This window comes from Mixophyes fleayi, chromosome 11 (genome assembly GCF_038048845.1).
Source record: "Mixophyes fleayi isolate aMixFle1 chromosome 11, aMixFle1.hap1, whole genome shotgun sequence".
NCBI lineage: Eukaryota > Metazoa > Chordata > Amphibia > Anura > Limnodynastidae > Mixophyes > Mixophyes fleayi.
This window is the reverse complement of record NC_134412.1, coordinates 22,058,582-22,077,328: the sequence shown is the minus strand read 5'-3', so window position 1 is coordinate 22,077,328 and position 18,747 is coordinate 22,058,582. Positions and strand designations below refer to the sequence as shown.

Here is an 18,747-nt window from a genome sequence, read left to right as displayed (position 1 = left end):
CCGCAGGGCCCATTCTAGGGAGGCACAGATACACCGCAGAACCCATTCTAGGGAGGCGCAGATACACAGCAGAACCCATTCTAGGGAGGCACAGATACACCGCAGAACCCATTCTAGGGAGGCACAGATACACCGCAGGGCCCATTCTAGGGAGGCGCAGATACACCGCAGAACCCATTCTAGGGAGGCGCAGATACACAGCAGAACCCATTCTAGGGAGGCACAGATACACCGCAGAACCCATTCTAGGGAGGCACAGATACACCGCAGAACCCATTCTAGGGAGGCACAGATACACCGCAGAACCCATTCTAGGAAGGCACAGATACACCGCAGAACCCATTCTAGGGAGGCACAGATACACCGCAGAACCCATTCTAGGGAGGCACAGATACATCGCAGGGCCCATTCTAGGGAGGCACAGATACACCGCAGAACCCATTCTAGGGAGGCACAGATACACCGCAGGGCCCATTCTAGGGAGGCGCAGATACACCGCAGAACCCATTCTAGGGAGGCGCAGATACACAGCAGAACCCATTCTAGGGAGGCACAGATACACCGCAGAACCCATTCTAGGGAGGCACAGATACACCGCAGAACCCATTCTAGGGAGGCACAGATACACCGCAGAACCCATTCTAGGGAGGCACAGATACACCGCAGAACCCATTCTAGAGAGGCACAGATACACCGCAGAACCCATTCTAGGGAGGCACAGATACACCGCAGAACCCATTCTAGGGAGGCACAGATACACAGCAGAACCCATTCTAGGGAAGCACAGATACACCGCAGAACCCATTCTAGGGAGGCACAGATACACAGCAGAACCCATTCTAGGGAGGCACAGATACACCGCAGGGCCCATTCTAGGGAGGCACAGATACACCGCAGAACCCATTCTAGGGAGGCACAGATACACCGCAGAACCCATTCTAGGGAGGCACAGATACACCGCAGAACCCATTCTAGGGAGGCACAGATACACCGCAGAACCCATTCTAGGGAGGCACAGATACACCGCAGGGCCCATTCTAGGGAGGCACAGATACACCGCAGAACCCATTCTAGGGAGGCACAGATACACCGCAGAACCCATTCTAGGGAGGCACAGATACACCGCAGAACCCATTCTAGGGAGGCACAGATACACCGCAGGGGCATTCTAGGGAGGCACAGATACATCGCAGAGCCAATTCTAGGGAGGCACAGATACAACGCAGAACCCATTCTAGGCAGGCACAGATACACCGCAGAACCCATTCTAGGGAGGCACAGATACAACGCAGAACCCATTCTAGGGAGGCACAGATACACCGCAGGGCCCATTCTAGGGAGGCACAGATACATCGCAGAACCCATTCTAGGGAGGCACAGATACACCGCAGAACCCATTCTAGGGAGGCACAGATACACCGCAGAACCCATTCTAGGGAGGCGCAGATACACAGCAGAACCCATTCTAGGGAGGCGCAGATACACCGCAGAACCCATTCTAGAGAGGCGCAGATACACCGCAGAACCCATTCTAGGGAGGCACAGATACACCGCAGAACCCATTCTAGGGAGGCACAGATACACAGCAGAACCCATTCTAGGGAGGCACAGATACACCGCAGAACCCATTCTAGAGAGGCGCAGATACACCGCAGAACCCATTCTAGGGAGGCACAGATACACCGCAGAACCCATTCTAGGGAGGCACAGATACACCGCAGAACCCATTCTAGGGAGGCACAGATACAAAGCAGAACCCATTCTAGGGAGGCACAGATACATCGCAGAACCCATTCTAGGGAGGCACAGATACACCGCAGAACCCATTCTAGAGAGGCACAGATACACAGCAGAACCCATTCTAGGGAGGCACAGATACATCGCAGAACCCATTCTAGGGAGGCACAGATACACCGCAGAACCCATTCTAGGGAGGCACAGATACACCGCAGAACCCATTCTAGGGAGGCACAGATACAACGCAGAACCCATTCTAGGGAGGCACAGATACACCGCAGAACCCATTCTAGGGAGGCACAGATACACCGCAGAACCCATTCTAGGGAGGCACAGATACACAGCAGAACCCATTCTAGGGAGGCACAGATACACAGCAGAACCCATTCTAGGGAGGCACAGATACACAGCAGAACCCATTCTAGGGAGGCACAGATACACCGCAGGGCCCATTCTAGGGAGGCACAGATACACCGCAGGGCCCATTCTAGGGAGGCACAGATACACCGCAGAACCCATTCTAGGGAGGCACAGATACACCGCAGAACCCATTCTAGGGAGGCACAGATACACCGCAGAACACATTCTAGGGAGGCACAGATACACCGCAGAACCCATTCTAGGGAGGCACAGATACACCGCAGAACCCATTCTAGGGAGGCACAGATACACCGCAGAACCCATTCTAGGGAGGCACAGATACACAGCAGAACCCATTCTAGGGAGGCACAGATACACCGCAGAACCCATTCTAGGGAGGCACAGATACACCGCAGAACCCATTCTAGGGAGGCACAGATACACCGCAGAGCCAATTCTAGGGAGGCACAGATACACCGCAGAACCCATTCTAGGGAGGCACAGATACACAGCAGGGCCCATTCTAGAGAGGCACAGATACACCGCAGGGCCCATTCTAGGGAGGCACAGATACACAGCAGAACCCATTCTAGGGAGGCACAGATACACAGCAGAACCCATTCTAGGGAAGCACAGATACACCGCAGGGCCCATTCTAGGGAGGCACAGATACACCGCAGAACCCATTCTAGGGAGGCACAGATACACCGCAGGGCCCATTCTAGGGAGGCGCAGATACACCGCAGAACCCATTCTAGGGAGGCACAGATACACAGCAGAACCCATTCTAGGGAGGCGCAGATACACAGCAGAACCCATTCTAGGGAGGCACAGATACACCGCAGAACCCATTCTAGGGAGGCACAGATACACCGCAGAACCCATTCTAGGGAGGCACAGATACACCGCAGAACCCATTCTAGGGAGGCACAGATACACCGCAGAACCCATTCTAGAGAGGCACAGATACACCGCAGAACCCATTCTAGGGAGGCACAGATACACCGCAGAACCCATTCTAGGGAGGCACAGATACACAGCAGAACCCATTCTAGGGAAGCACAGATACACCGCAGAACCCATTCTATGGAGGCACAGATACACAGCAGAACCCATTCTAGGGAGGCACAGATACACCGCAGAACCCATTCTAGGGAGGCACAGATACACCGCAGAACCCATTCTAGGGAGGCACAGATACACTGCAGAACCCATTCTAGGGAAGCACAGATACACAGCAGAACCCATTCTAGGGAGGCACAGATACACCGCAGAACCCATTCTAGGGAGGCACAGATACACCGCAGAACCCATTCTAGGGAGGCACAGATACACCGCAGAACCCATTCTAGGGAGGCACAGATACACCGCAGAACCCATTCTAGGGAGGCACAGATACACAGCAGAACCCATTCTAGGGAGGCACAGATACACCGCAGGGCCCATTCTAGGGAGGCACAGATACACAGCAGAACCCATTCTAGGGAGGCACAGATACACCGCAGAACCCATTCTAGGGAGGCACAGATACACAGCAGGGCCCATTCTAGAGAGGCACAGATACACCGCAGGGCCCATTCTAGGGAGGCACAGATACACAGCAGAACCCATTCTAGGGAGGCACAGATACACAGCAGAACCCATTCTAGGGAAGCACAGATACACAGCAGAACCCATTCTAGGGAAGCACAGATACACCGCAGGGCCCATTCTAGGGAGGCACAGATACACCGCAGAACCCATTCTAGGGAGGCACAGATACACCGCAGGGCCCATTCTAGGGAGGCACAGATACACCGCAGAACCCATTCTAGGGAGGCGCAGATACACAGCAGAACCCATTCTAGGGAGGCACAGATACACCGCAGAACCCATTCTAGGGAGACACAGATACACCGCAGAACCCATTCTAGGGAGGCACAGATACACCGCAGAACCCATTCTAGGGAGGCACAGATACACCGCAGAACCCATTCTAGAGAGGCACAGATACACCGCAGAACCCATTCTAGGGAGGCACAGATACACCGCAGAACCCATTCTAGGGAGGCACAGATACACAGCAGAACCCATTCTAGGGAAGCACAGATACACCGCAGAACCCATTCTAGGGAGGCACAGATACACAGCAGAACCCATTCTAGGGAGGCACAGATACACCGCAGGGCCCATTCTAGGGAGGCACAGATACACCGCAGAACCCATTCTAGGGAGGCACAGATACACCGCAGAACCCATTCTAGGGAGGCACAGATACACCGCAGAACCCATTCTAGGGAGGCACAGATACACAGCAGAACCCATTCTAGGGAGGCACAGATACACAGCAGAACCCATTCTAGGGAGGCACAGATACACCGCAGGGCCCATTCTAGGGAGGCACAGATACACCGCAGAACCCATTCTAGGGAGGCACAGATACACCGCAGAACCCATTCTAGGGAGGCACAGATACACCGCAGAACCCATTCTAGGGAGGCACAGATACACCGCAGGGGCATTCTAGGGAGGCACAGATACATCGCAGAGCCAATTCTAGGGAGGCACAGATACAACGCAGAACCCATTCTAGGGAGGCACAGATACACCGCAGAACCCATTCTAGGGAGGCACAGATACAACGCAGAACCCATTCTAGGGAGGCACAGATACACCGCAGGGCCCATTCTAGGGAGGCACAGATACATCGCAGAACCCATTCTAGGGAGGCACAGATACACCGCAGAACCCATTCTAGGGAGGCACAGATACACCGCAGAACCCATTCTAGGGAGGCACAGATACACAGCAGAACCCATTCTAGGGAGGCACAGATACACCGCAGAACCCATTCTAGAGAGGCGCAGATACACCGCAGAACCCATTCTAGGGAGGCACAGATACACCGCAGAACCCATTCTAGGGAGGCACAGATACACAGCAGAACCCATTCTAGGGAGGCACAGATACACCGCAGAACGCATTCTAGAGAGGCACAGATACACCGCAGAACCCATTCTAGAGAGGCACAGATACACCGCAGGGCCCATTCTAGGGAGGCACAGATACACCGCAGAACCCATTCTAGGGAGGCACAGATACACCGCAGAACCCATTCTAGGGAGGCACAGATACACAGCAGAACCCATTCTAGGGAAGCACAGATACACCGCAGAACCCATTCTAGGGAGGCACAGATACACAGCAGAACCCATTCTAGGGAGGCACAGATACACCGCAGGGCCCATTCTAGGGAGGCACAGATACACCGCAGAACCCATTCTAGGGAGGCACAGATACACCGCAGAACCCATTCTAGGGAAGCACAGATACACAGCAGAACCCATTCTAGGGAGGCACAGATACACCGCAGGGCCCATTCTAGGGAGGCACAGATACACAGCAGAACCCATTCTAGGGAGGCACAGATACACCGCAGAACCCATTCTAGGGAGGCACAGATACACCGCAGAACCCATTCTAGGGAGGCACAGATACACCGCAGAACCCATTCTAGGGAGGCACAGATACACCGCAGAACCCATTCTAGGGAGGCACAGATACACAGCAGAACCCATTCTAGGGAGGCACAGATACACCGCAGGGCCCATTCTAGGGAGGCACAGATACACAGCAGAACCCATTCTAGGGAGGCACAGATACACCGCAGAACCCATTCTAGGGAGGCACAGATACACAGCAGGGCCCATTCTAGAGAGGCACAGATACACCGCAGGGCCCATTCTAGGGAGGCACAGATACACAGCAGAACCCATTCTAGGGAGGCACAGATACACAGCAGAACCCATTCTAGGGAAGCACAGATACACAGCAGAACCCATTCTAGGGAAGCACAGATACACCGCAGGGCCCATTCTAGGGAGGCACAGATACACCGCAGAACCCATTCTAGGGAGGCACAGATACACCGCAGGGCCCATTCTAGGGAGGCACAGATACACCGCAGAACCCATTCTAGGGAGGCGCAGATACACAGCAGAACCCATTCTAGGGAGGCACAGATACACCGCAGAACCCATTCTAGGGAGACACAGATACACCGCAGAACCCATTCTAGGGAGGCACAGATACACCGCAGAACCCATTCTAGGGAGGCACAGATACACCGCAGAACCCATTCTAGAGAGGCACAGATACACCGCAGAACCCATTCTAGGGAGGCACAGATACACCGCAGAACCCATTCTAGGGAGGCACAGATACACAGCAGAACCCATTCTAGGGAAGCACAGATACACCGCAGAACCCATTCTAGGGAGGCACAGATACACAGCAGAACCCATTCTAGGGAGGCACAGATACACCGCAGGGCCCATTCTAGGGAGGCACAGATACACCGCAGAACCCATTCTAGGGAGGCACAGATACACCGCAGAACCCATTCTAGGGAGGCACAGATACACCGCAGAACCCATTCTAGGGAGGCACAGATACACAGCAGAACCCATTCTAGGGAGGCACAGATACACCGCAGGGCCCATTCTAGGGAGGCACAGATACACCGCAGAACCCATTCTAGGGAGGCACAGATACACCGCAGAACCCATTCTAGGGAGGCACAGATACACCGCAGAACCCATTCTAGGGAGGCACAGATACACCGCAGGGGCATTCTAGGGAGGCACAGATACATCGCAGAGCCAATTCTAGGGAGGCACAGATACAACGCAGAACCCATTCTAGGGAGGCACAGATACACCGCAGAACCCATTCTAGGGAGGCACAGATACACCGCAGAACCCATTCTAGAGAGGCGCAGATACACCGCAGAACCCATTCTAGGGAGGCACAGATACACAGCAGAACCCATTCTAGGGAGGCACAGATACACAGCAGAACCCATTCTAGGGAGGCACAGATACACCGCAGAACCCATTCTAGAGAGGCGCAGATACACCGCAGAACCCATTCTAGGGAGGCGCAGATACACCGCAGAACCCATTCTAGGGAGGCACAGATACACCGCAGAACCCATTCTAGGGAGGCACAGATACACAGCAGGGCCCATTCTAGGGAGGCACAGATACACCGCAGAACCCATTCTAGAGAGGCACAGATACACCGCAGAACCCATTCTAGGGAGGCACAGATACACCGCAGAACCCATTCTAGGGAGGCACAGATACACAGCAGAACCCATTCTAGGGAGGCACAGATACATCGCAGAACCCATTCTAGGGAGGCACAGATACACCGCAGAACCCATTCTAGAGAGGCACAGATACACAGCAGAACCCATTCTAGGGAGGCACAGATACATCGCAGAACCCATTCTAGGGAGGCACAGATACACCGCAGAACCCATTCTAGGGAGGCACAGATACACCGCAGAACCCATTCTAGGGAGGCACAGATACATCGCAGAACCCATTCTAGAGAGGCACAGATACACAGCAGAACCCATTATAGGGAGGCACAGATACACCGCAGAACCCATTCTAGAGAGGCACAGATACACAGCAGAACCCATTCTAGGGAGGCACAGATACACCGCAGAACCCATTCTAGAGAGGCACAGATACACAGCAGAACCCATTCTAGGGAGGCACAGATACACCGCAGAACCCATTCTAGAGAGGCACAGATACACCGCAGAACCCATTCTAGGGAGGCACAGATACACCGCAGAACCCATTCTAGGGAGGCACAGATACACCGCAGAACCCATTCTAGGGAGGCACAGATACACCGCAGAACCCATTCTAGGGAGGCACAGATACACCGCAGAGCCAATTCTAGGGAGGCACAGATACACAGCAGAACCCATTCTAGGGAGGCACAGATACACCGCAGGGGCATTCTAGGGAGGCACAGATACACCGCAGGGGCATTCTAGGGAGGCACAGATACACCGCAGGGGCATTCTAGGGAGGCACAGATACATCGCAGGGCCCATTCTAGGGAGGCACAGATACAACGCAGAACCCATTCTAGGGAGGCACAGATACACCGCAGAACCCATTCTAGGGAGGCACAGATACACCGCAGGGGCATTCTAGGGAGGCACAGATACACCGCAGGGGCATTCTAGGGAGGCACAGATACATCGCAGGGCCCATTCTAGGGAGGCACAGATACAACGCAGAACCCATTCTAGGGAGGCACAGATACAACGCAGAACCCATTCTAGGGAGGCACAGATACAACGCAGAACCCATTCTAGAGAGGCACAGATACACCGCAGAACCAATTCGAGGGAGGCAGAGATACACCGCAGGGCCCATTCTAGGGAGGCACAGATACACCGCAGGGCCCATTCGAGGGAGGCACAGATACACCGCAGAACCCATTCTAGGGAGGCACAGATACACAGCAGAGCCAATTCTAGGGAGGCACAGATACACCGCAGGGCCCATTCTAGGGAGGCACAGATACACCGCAGAACCCATTCTAGGGAGGCACAGATACACCGCAGAACCCATTCTAGGAAGGCACAGATACACCGCAGAACCCATTCTAGGGAGGCACAGATACACAGCAGAACCCATTCTAGGGAGGCACAGCAGAGCCAATTCTAGGGAGGCAGAGATACACCGCAGGGCCCATTCTAGGGAGGCACAGATACACCGCAGGGCCCATTCGAGGGAGGCACAGATACACCGCAGAACCCATTCTAGGGAGGCACAGATACACCGCAGAACCCATTCTAGGGAGGCACAGATACACCGCAGAACCCATTCTAGGGAGGCACAGATACACAGCAGAACCCATTCTAGGGAGGCGCAGATACACCGCAGAACCCATTCTAGGGAGGCACAGATACACCGCAGAACCCATTCTAGGAAGGCACAGATACACCGCAGAACCCATTCTAGAGAGGCACAGATACACCGCAGAACCAATTCGAGGGAGGCAGAGATACACCGCAGGGCCCATTCTAGGGAGGCACAGATACACCGCAGGGCCCATTCGAGGGAGGCACAGATACACCGCAGAACCCATTCTAGGGAGGCACAGATACACAGCAGAGCCAATTCTAGGGAGGCACAGATACACCGCAGGGCCCATTCTAGGGAGGCACAGATACACCGCAGAACCCATTCTAGGGAGGCACAGATACACCGCAGAACCCATTCTAGGAAGGCACAGATACACCGCAGAACCCATTCTAGGGAGGCACAGATACACAGCAGAACCCATTCTAGGGAGGCACAGCAGAGCCAATTCTAGGGAGGCAGAGATACACCGCAGGGCCCATTCTAGGGAGGCACAGATACACCGCAGGGCCCATTCGAGGGAGGCACAGATACACCGCAGAACCCATTCTAGGGAGGCACAGATACACTGCAGGGCCCATTCTAGGGAGGCACAGATACACAGCAGAACCCATTCTAGGGAGGCACAGATACACAGCAGAACCCATTCTAGGGAGGCGCAGATACACCGCAGAACCCATTCTAGGGAGGCACAGATACACCGCAGAACCCATTCTAGGGAGGCACAGATACACCGCAGAACCCATTCTAGGGAGGCACAGATACACAGCAGAACCCATTCTAGGGAGGCACAGATACACCGCAGAACCCATTCTAGGGAGGCACAGATACACCGCAGAACCCATTCTAGGAAGGCACAGATACACCGCAGAACCCATTCTAGGGAGGCACAGATACACAGCAGAACCCATTCTAGGGAGGCGCAGATACACCGCAGAACCCATTCTAGGGAGGCGCAGATACACCGCAGAACCCATTCTAGGAAGGCACAGATACACCGCAGAACCCATTCTAGGAAGGCACAGATACACCGCAGAACCCATTCTAGGGAGGCACAGATACACCGCAGAACCCATTCTAGGGAAGCACAGATACACTGCAGAACCCATTCTAGGGAGGCGCAGATACACAGCAGAACCCATTCTAGGGAGGCGCAGATACACAGCAGAACCCATTCTAGGGAGGCACAGATACACAGCAGAACCCATTCTAGGGAGGCACAGATACACAGCAGAACCCATTCTAGGGAGGCGCAGATACACAGCAGAACCCATTCTAGGGAGGCACAGATACACAGCAGAACCCATTCTAGGGAGGCACAGATACACCGCAGAACCCATTCTAGGGAGGCGCAGATACACAGCAGAACCCATTCTAGGGAGGCACAGATACACAGCAGAACCCATTCTAGGGAGGCACAGATACACAGCAGAACCCATTCTAGGGAGGCACAGATACACTGCAGAACCCATTCTAGGGAAGCACAGATACACAGCAGAACCCATTCTAGGAAGGCACAGATACACCGCAGAACCCATTCTAGGGAGGCACAGATACACCGCAGAACCCATTCTAGGGAGGCACAGATACACAGCAGAACCCATTCTAGGGAGGCACAGATACACAGCAGAACCCATTCTAGGGAAGCACAGATACACTGCAGAACCCATTCTAGGGAGGCACAGATACACAGCAGAACCCATTCTAGGGAGGCACAGATACACAGCAGAACCCATTCTAGGGAGGCACAGATACACAGCAGAACCCATTCTAGGGAGGCACAGATACACCGCAGAACCCATTCTAGGGAGGCACAGATACACTGCAGGGCCCATTCTAGGGAGGCACAGATACACAGCAGAACCCATTCTAGGGAGGCACAGATACACAGCAGAACCCATTCTAGGGAGGCACAGATACACAGCAGAACCCATTCTAGGGAGGCACAGATACACCGCAGAACCCATTCTAGGGAGGCACAGATACACTGCAGGGCCCATTCTAGGGAGGCACAGATACACAGCAGAACCCATTCTAGGGAGGCACAGATACACAGCAGAACCCATTCTAGGGAGGCGCAGATACACCGCAGAACCCATTCTAGGGAGGCACAGATACACCGCAGAGCCAATTTTCAGATTAATCAACTGGGAAAATTTTGAAATAGGGAGGAGGCATTATGTGCTGTGGATAGTAATGCATCACTGCCTGGAGCTGCTCATATCCAATCAAATAGCAATCTCTACAGAACAGAACATCCCTCTTCCATCTAAACACACAATCACTGTCAAAAGCAACAATTAGCATTTAACATAGGGACTGTACAACTCCTTCAAGCAAGCAACCAAGGCTCTTATCTAGAGGTGGTCATCAAAGCCAAGACATCTTGAATGCAATAACAAAGGGGTCTGATAACAAAAATACTGCAGGAACACCCCTTCCCACCCCATAACAACAGTCCAAATCATGTTTTGTTACAGAAGTGCTAAGTTCCAGCAATTAAGTCTTCAATTTCCATTTCTGCAGCCATGCCATTCCACACTGCATTTGAACATTTACATTTCACAGAACTTAGTCTTTGAATAGAGCTGGGACAATGACAGTCAATGTAATCTGTTATTTGGTGGTGTTGGGGTAAGATTGGGAATACTTAATGCCAGATTCCACAGCCAAAATCTGAACAAAGTAAATATATTGCAAAACTTTTTAAAAAACAGAGTTCATCTTTATACATCAAAAAAACATTTAACATCACAATGACAGCATGTGTTTGCACTGTTTTTCATATTCAAATTACTGCAGTTTAGTAAATGGCTCCTGACTTGCACAGCACACAGGAAAGTTACTGAAACCTTAATTTAAAAATTAGCCAAACCCTATGATGGTTCATTTTACACTTCTGCATCATCAAAGCATTGGCCCTACCACAGCATGCTGGTACTTGTAGTTGCACAACAGATACCAAACTATAGATTGCCCAAACCAGTTGCAGGTGTCATAACATTGATTGGTGTTTTATTATGGATAGTATACATTTACAGGCAGACAGTTAGGTCATATACACAGGCAGCTCACTGTATATTACCTGCCTACTGCTGCCCTTGCTCCTGCAGTACAGGGGCACTCCACTAGTAGCCGTCAGGCACAGGAGAAATGCAGAGGTCTCCTCCATTTCTTTCAAGCATCCTCATCACCTCTCTGGTGTAAAACCGCACAGCTGGCGGCAGCCATCTTGCCCGCCGAGAGCATGCCGGGAAAGGAAGCCTGCAACAAGAAGCCGTTGCTTGGTTACGGAACGTGGCGTGGCCATCGAGTGACGTAAGACTGTGTCAGGCGGAGCTTGCGGTAAACGGCCACTAGAGGTCGCCAGGGAGCTAGCTCCACCCGCTCTAGTACAGTTAGTGGTACGTTCCATAGTGGTATGTTCCAGCGCAGCTCTGTATAAATAGCAGTTGTCATTTATACTAGGAGATAGACGCATTATGTCATGTTCACAGAATTAGATACTAGTCTGCTTCTTGTATTTGACCTACTCAACAAATATTGACTTATAAAGCTTACAGAGTAAGAATTGACACAGCTAACATGAAAAAGAGGAAGTTTTTTTCTGTGCAGCTGCTTAATACTAAAATACATTTTCTAGGTCAAAGCTTTGAAACATGGGGCTGTGCATGTAGGCTTATGTGTGTCCTTTTTGCACAGCCCTATGGCTGTGTGATAGGGGCGACCACCCAGGACGCAACGCAGAAGCAGGGGCGGACCTAGATTTTATGTTTAGGGGGGGCTTTTTATCCTGGCCTGCGTTTAGCCCACCCCTCTGCTCGCGATTGGCCCAACCCCCTCCCGTTTTGATCGGAGGCTGGGACCTATTTTATAGATAGGCTATCTGCTGCTAGGGGGGCGAATGCCACGATCGCCCCCCCCCCCCTCCTCCCCCCCTTGGATCCGCAACTGCGCAGAAGGTGGGCGCAGTTTATGAATATTTTAGGTTCATTTGATTAAAATTGAGGGCTATGGCGAAAGCATTTTTCTTTCTCGTTGCAAGCGCTAAAATTTTAAGTTACAGCTCTGGATCTATCTATCTGTCTATATCTATCTCTTATCAGATGCTTTGAAATGGAAAAAGAATTTTGCAAGTGAAACACTTAGCCTTCAATTACTACATCTTTATTGACAACTTTAATTTTTCACATGTATATCCTATTGTAACACTCACTAAATAAGCTATTTTTTGTGTTTTCAGCCATGTATTTATATCACCAGGCAGAATCTTTTTTACTTCCCATTGGATATGCTGCAAGGTTCTTGGTGCTATACCAGCATAGGACAATTTATTGTGTTTGTCATCATTTAAAAACTGTTTCCAGAGATATCTTGTTGTTGGACAGATAAATTGGCATACATTGATAGCCATTTATGAAAATGACTGTACAGGTTAAGAAAGGGTTAGACAAATTTTTAGCGGAAAGGTGTATCCAGGGATACGACCGTTAATTTAAAATGAAGGATAGTAGTGGATATAGGGTAAAAATAGGACTGCAATATTGAGTCTGGGGGGATTTTCACAATTGAAACAGATTGGCGGCCGTTACTCTGGATTAATTTCAAATATAAGTGTAGGATCGCAGGAGATCCAAAATAGGTTGAACTTGATGGACTGGTGTCTTTTTTCAACCTCATCAACTATGTTACTATGTTACTATGTATGTAGGTTACTGCAAAAGATGCTTTTACCTATAACAACCAATCAACCATTTCTGTGATTTCTCCAGTACAGTTTAGAAAAATGAAAGCAAACATCTGGTTGGTTAGGGGGATTACAGCACTTTTTGTGCACAGCTGTGTGTACGCCAGTTTTCACAAATGTCCTCACTGTTTGTTTAATGCTATTTAATGACATTGAAAATTACACTTGCCTAATACACATTAATGTAACATTCTACTAATTGGCGGATATAACATTCTAGCACATTTTTAGCTTATGCAGGATAAGCACGGATACAGAGCATATCTCCCAACATTGAAAACAAAACAAAATTGTTCCCCCATCAACACAGGCCACAGCCTGAACCTCTCAGCTACCCCTTCATCTCTCAAGGCTATGCTCCGAAATGGATACACCTTGCCATCTTTGGGTACCAGGGATCAGGACTGCCCTGGGAAAATTGTGACTGTTGCTGGGTATTATTATTATAGCAACACTAATTCCGCAGCGCTGTACAGAGAACTCGCTAACATCAGTCCCTGCCCCATTGGGGCTTGCAGTATAAATCCCCTAACATACACACAGACTAGACTAGGGTCAATTTGTTAGCAGCCAAATAACCTACCAGTATATTTTTGGCGTGTGGGAGGAAACCGAAGCACCCAGAGGGAACCCATGCAAACACAGGGAGAACATACAAACTCCACACAGATAAGGCCATGGTCGGGAATTGAACTCATGACCCCAGTGCTGTGAGCTAGAAGCGCTAACCACTAGGCCATCGTGCTGCCCCTTGACAGAACTGCATTCCACAACAGCAAAAAACAAAGAAAAACAAGTTGTACTGGACAATTAATCAAAATTAACAACCAGAAAATATGAGAAAAAAAAATTTAAGGGGGCAAAATTGTAAAAAATGAAAACCTAGATCAGTGGGCGACCATGTATAAAGACAGATTAAGAAATTCCGACTCCAGTTGTTAATGTACATATATCCTATTTGTCAGTTATTTTAATTCAATATTAGGTTGCTAATGACTTCGGAAAAGACCAGAATTGGCTTGACAAAATATTGGGCCTAAGTTAGATCTAAATTGTGTAGTCTACTGAGCAACTCTACTACCATACAGAAGACCTGTCACCTTTGAGATGGGTCTAAGATTGTTTATTCAGCCATTCTAGTCCTAACGCGAGCACATGTAGGTTGGGCAATTAGCATCTTAAGCATGTACTATTCTAATCACAATAAGCCTTTACATCACTACTCTTGGCCATTGAGGCGCACTGACATGGAGCAGGAGGTCAGTATTTGAGGGACTGAGCGCTGCCCAATGGAAACATACTGAGCTCCCTTCTTAGACTCCCTCTCTTGGGCTAGATGAGGAGACATAGTTTTCTCCTGTGAATAGACTCTAGTGCACGAAAACCTGTCTCATTGATGATAAGCCCATTGGAATACTCATATTCTACCCAGCAATGGCCAATACATCTACTAATAATGGCCTACATATTCTATCCCGCAATGCCCAGCAAGTCTGTCCATACAGTGACCAACACATTATGCCCTGCACTAACCAGCCTATCTGTCACAGTACGATTCAGTAAGGCTGATCAGTAAGGGGAAAAAGCTTCCTCAGTTTGAGTCCTTCCTCCTTTAATTCAGACTTCTCTTGTCTATTCTTCTCTACCAGCATGCTTGATAGCTCACTGCCACCAAAAGCGCCGGCATCCCTCCCCATCCCATTTTCTACTCTCCCTCAGTTATCTCTATTCCCTCAGCTCTTTTCTCCCCAGTTACCGACCCCCAGATTTCGCTTCTCTCCAAGCTCTCTTTTATACTCCAACATTACAATTTAAATTGTAAGGTCCAATGGGGCAGGGACTGATGTGAGTGAGTTCTCTGTACAGCGCTGCGGAATCAGTGGCGCTATATAAATAAATGGTGATGATGATGATGATCTCCCCTGAACACTCTCTCCTCTTTCTCCCCTTTGTCTCCCACTCATCCTCCTTCCCCCTCTGTCTCTTTTTTTTCCTCCCAATTTCCATGCTTCTCTCATTGGCTCTCGATGGAAAGCGGGCTTGTAACATCGCCAAAACATGGCACTGTGTAACTTCCTTCTATGGGTATTATAGTTGGGGAATGCTTCTCGCTGAACTTGCTTCTGCAATGCATCTAGCAGCAGTACTAACTAGAGATGCTCAGGATCGGTTCCCCGAGAACCGAACACACACCCGAACTTAGCAGATCCGAGTACCGAGCCGAGCCGGCTTGGTACTTTTACGCTTTTCGGAATTTAAAACGAGGCAAAACATCATCGTTACGTCGTCGGATCTTGCGAGTTTTGGATTCCTTTTAAAGATCCAACATAACGGTGGGTGGGAGGGAGGGTGGTGCCAAGGACAATTCCATCTTGGGAGGGAGGGCGGGCCAAAGGACAATTCCATCTTGGGAGGGAGGGCGGGCCAAAGGACAATTCCATCTTGCACCACTTTTCTTTTCTGCCACTGCTGTGTGCCAATGTGTCCTAGATGTGCTAGGAACTGCCGTGTGTTTGTGTCATTGCTCTGTCACTTACCTTCCAGTCAGGTCGCTGCAGTATTTGTCCGAAAGCATATGATAATAATATTGTGACCTGTGAGGTGGTCAAAATGAAATTAGGTTATTGAGGTTAATAATAATGTAGGAACAAAAAAAGATCAAAATGATGTGATTTTAGCATATTTTAGGATTTTTAAAAAAAAATCCAAAACCAGAACCAAAACACACGAGGGCGGTTTTGCCAAAACCAAAACACGAAGCTAATCCAGATCCAAAACCAAAACACAAAGCTAATCCAGATCCAAAACCAAAACACACGAGGGCGGTTTTGCCAAAACCAAAACACGAAGCTAATCCAGATCCAAAACCAAAACCAGTTCACGGGGGTCAGTGAGCATCTCTAGTACTGATCTACTAGTATTGCGTGACCAAGGCAAGCCCCACCAAACTGTAGGGACTTGCTGAGTGACAGGTTAGCAGGGACTTGTTCATCCCTGGCATGTATCTTTACACCAGGGCTTCAAGGACAGCAAAGATATACCTCCTAAGACATGTATGTAGAGCAGTGATAGGCAACAGGCGGCCCTAGGTCTGCATGCGGCTCTCCGAGTCTTCACTTTATTACCAAATGTCTTTGTTATAGCTTGTAACACTTGTCTAAAATGCCTGATGATATGTGATTACAGATAGGTGTCTCTTTCTTTGATTAAATGTTTTGTTTTTGCTCATCGCTGAGATTAAAGGTAATGTGCGTCTCTTTTGAAGTTTAGAGGGCTCCCCAGTGGCCTCCGAAGTGTATTGTGTTGCCCATCACTGATCTAGAGCCTACTTCTTACACTTGTGTTTGCATGCCCCTACTGTAAATAACTTGTATTAAAGTAATTTCATCATTTTCCAATAACCATTGTCTATGCCAGCTGATTCCAGGGAACAATATATGTATACATTTGGTGTTACAGTAAATATAATACAGGTGACTTGGCAAGTTTCCATAGGTCCAGGCTTCAGGAAGGTCCAGTGTAATGCAGTCCATAGGTCAGTTCAAACAACACCCTCCGAGGGTGGGGTTCAACTTTCCAAGGGTGGGGGTCAGCTCTCCAGAAGATGAATACTAATGTTCCAGCCAAGAACTAATTTAAACTGGTCTATTAGCATTGCACAGACAAAATAATTCTAATCATTTATCCCCTATCATCCATATCTAGCATACGCAAGGAGCGATCCTTTCAGCGAATGAACCGGACGTCTGCGAATAAATAGGGGATTAGAATGATACCAGACATGACATGTTTCCCGTGACCTTAGAGTTCACTAACGTGCACATATAACCTTATAATATTTAACTATAAACCAAATAACATCTGTACATAAACGACTGTGGATTGGAGCTACTATAAATATGAACTATATACAAGTGAATGTGTAAGTGCGAGTGTATGCGTGCGTGTTTTATCGTGCGATTGCGCCATGACACGTGGCGTACTGATCGCAATCGCACAGTAAAACAATATTAATCAATATTCTTTCATCCAATTATTCGACTTTGACACTTGCCAACCTCCAATCTGCTCTCCAGGCGTCGGGGGCTGCAAGTGCAGTCTATGTTTAACTTAAAATTTAAATTTATTTTACTCCACATGAGCAGTAAAACAAAGCTAATGACATCACTGAGCCATGAGATGTGATGTCATTAGTTCCCAGTGAATTGACAGGCTGTCTTCTTGCAAAAATTGGTTCAGTGAACAAAAATGTCTGCTTCCATCATCTGCAGGCGACGGGTACACTTCCAGAAACTTAAACAGTGTCTGATCTCCATCTCCCTTGTCCTTTACATTGTAATGAAACTAAAAAGGCAGATTAGCTATTTGAAATTGCAGCTCGTGCAATGAGATCGCTGCTTTAGCTTCTCCGTTGAAACTATCAGCTCAAATATTAATTGGTTGTCTGATCAAGCGAATAGAAAGAACAAAAGACTGAACTAAACAATTCATTTCCAAAACAGACTGAAAATGGAATGTTAATAAAAAAAATTAAAACAGACTGACCCGCAAGTCAGAGCACACAGAAAGTTTCTTGTAATTGCCGCTAATAGCTTTTTCTTTAAAGAAGGAACAGTGCAAGTATTATAGTATAGTTATTTGTATCTTGGGTACTGAATCTTTCACCATTACCCTGGGTCCTGGGCAAAGCTGACTCACCCACTAGGCAATTTGAGAAGGAAGCTGAATATCATGTGTTAAGAGGGTGAGGGGCATATGTGATTAAGGTATGGAGGGTTGTGGCTAGGGTATGGAGGATTGGGGCATATGTGATAAGGGAAAGGAGGATTGAGGGCAATATGTAACAGGATGGTGGGTTTGGGACTTAATGACTCACAAGGGGAAGTGGGAGGGGCATTATCTGATCCAGGAGAGAGGTACGGCAGGGTCACATTACTCTAAACTACATGTCAATGCAGAGGCGGAACTAGCGACCTGTGGGCCCTGGTGCAGGGAGGTGGGGAGGAGCCAGCCGGAGCCCTCAACCCTCTGCATCTGCCATGCAGCGGGCCCTAATATCGCCATGGACCCCAGTGCACGGCACCTGCCGCACCAATGGTAGTTTCGCCACTGTGTCAACCTTACATTATATGGATCACCACACACCTGCAGTCTTTGGCATACTTGTCTACTCTCCAGGCATTTCCA

At 49.5% G+C, this 18,747-nt stretch overlaps 1 protein-coding gene across 3 annotated transcripts in view; it reads right to left on the bottom strand.

Annotated features, from left to right (window-relative positions):
- Positions 1–12,056, bottom strand: part of FUZ (fuzzy planar cell polarity protein) — a 73,442-nt gene extending 61,386 nt beyond the window's left edge. For all 3 annotated transcript variants that reach the window (XM_075189558.1, XM_075189560.1, XM_075189559.1), the window contains exon 1: positions 11,899–12,056. In XM_075189558.1, the coding sequence (XP_075045659.1) occupies positions 11,899–11,985 (87 nt within the window). In that variant the 5' untranslated portion in view covers positions 11,986–12,056. The remainder of the gene's footprint in view (positions 1–11,898) is intronic.
- Positions 12,057–18,747: the final 6,691 nt, after the last annotated feature.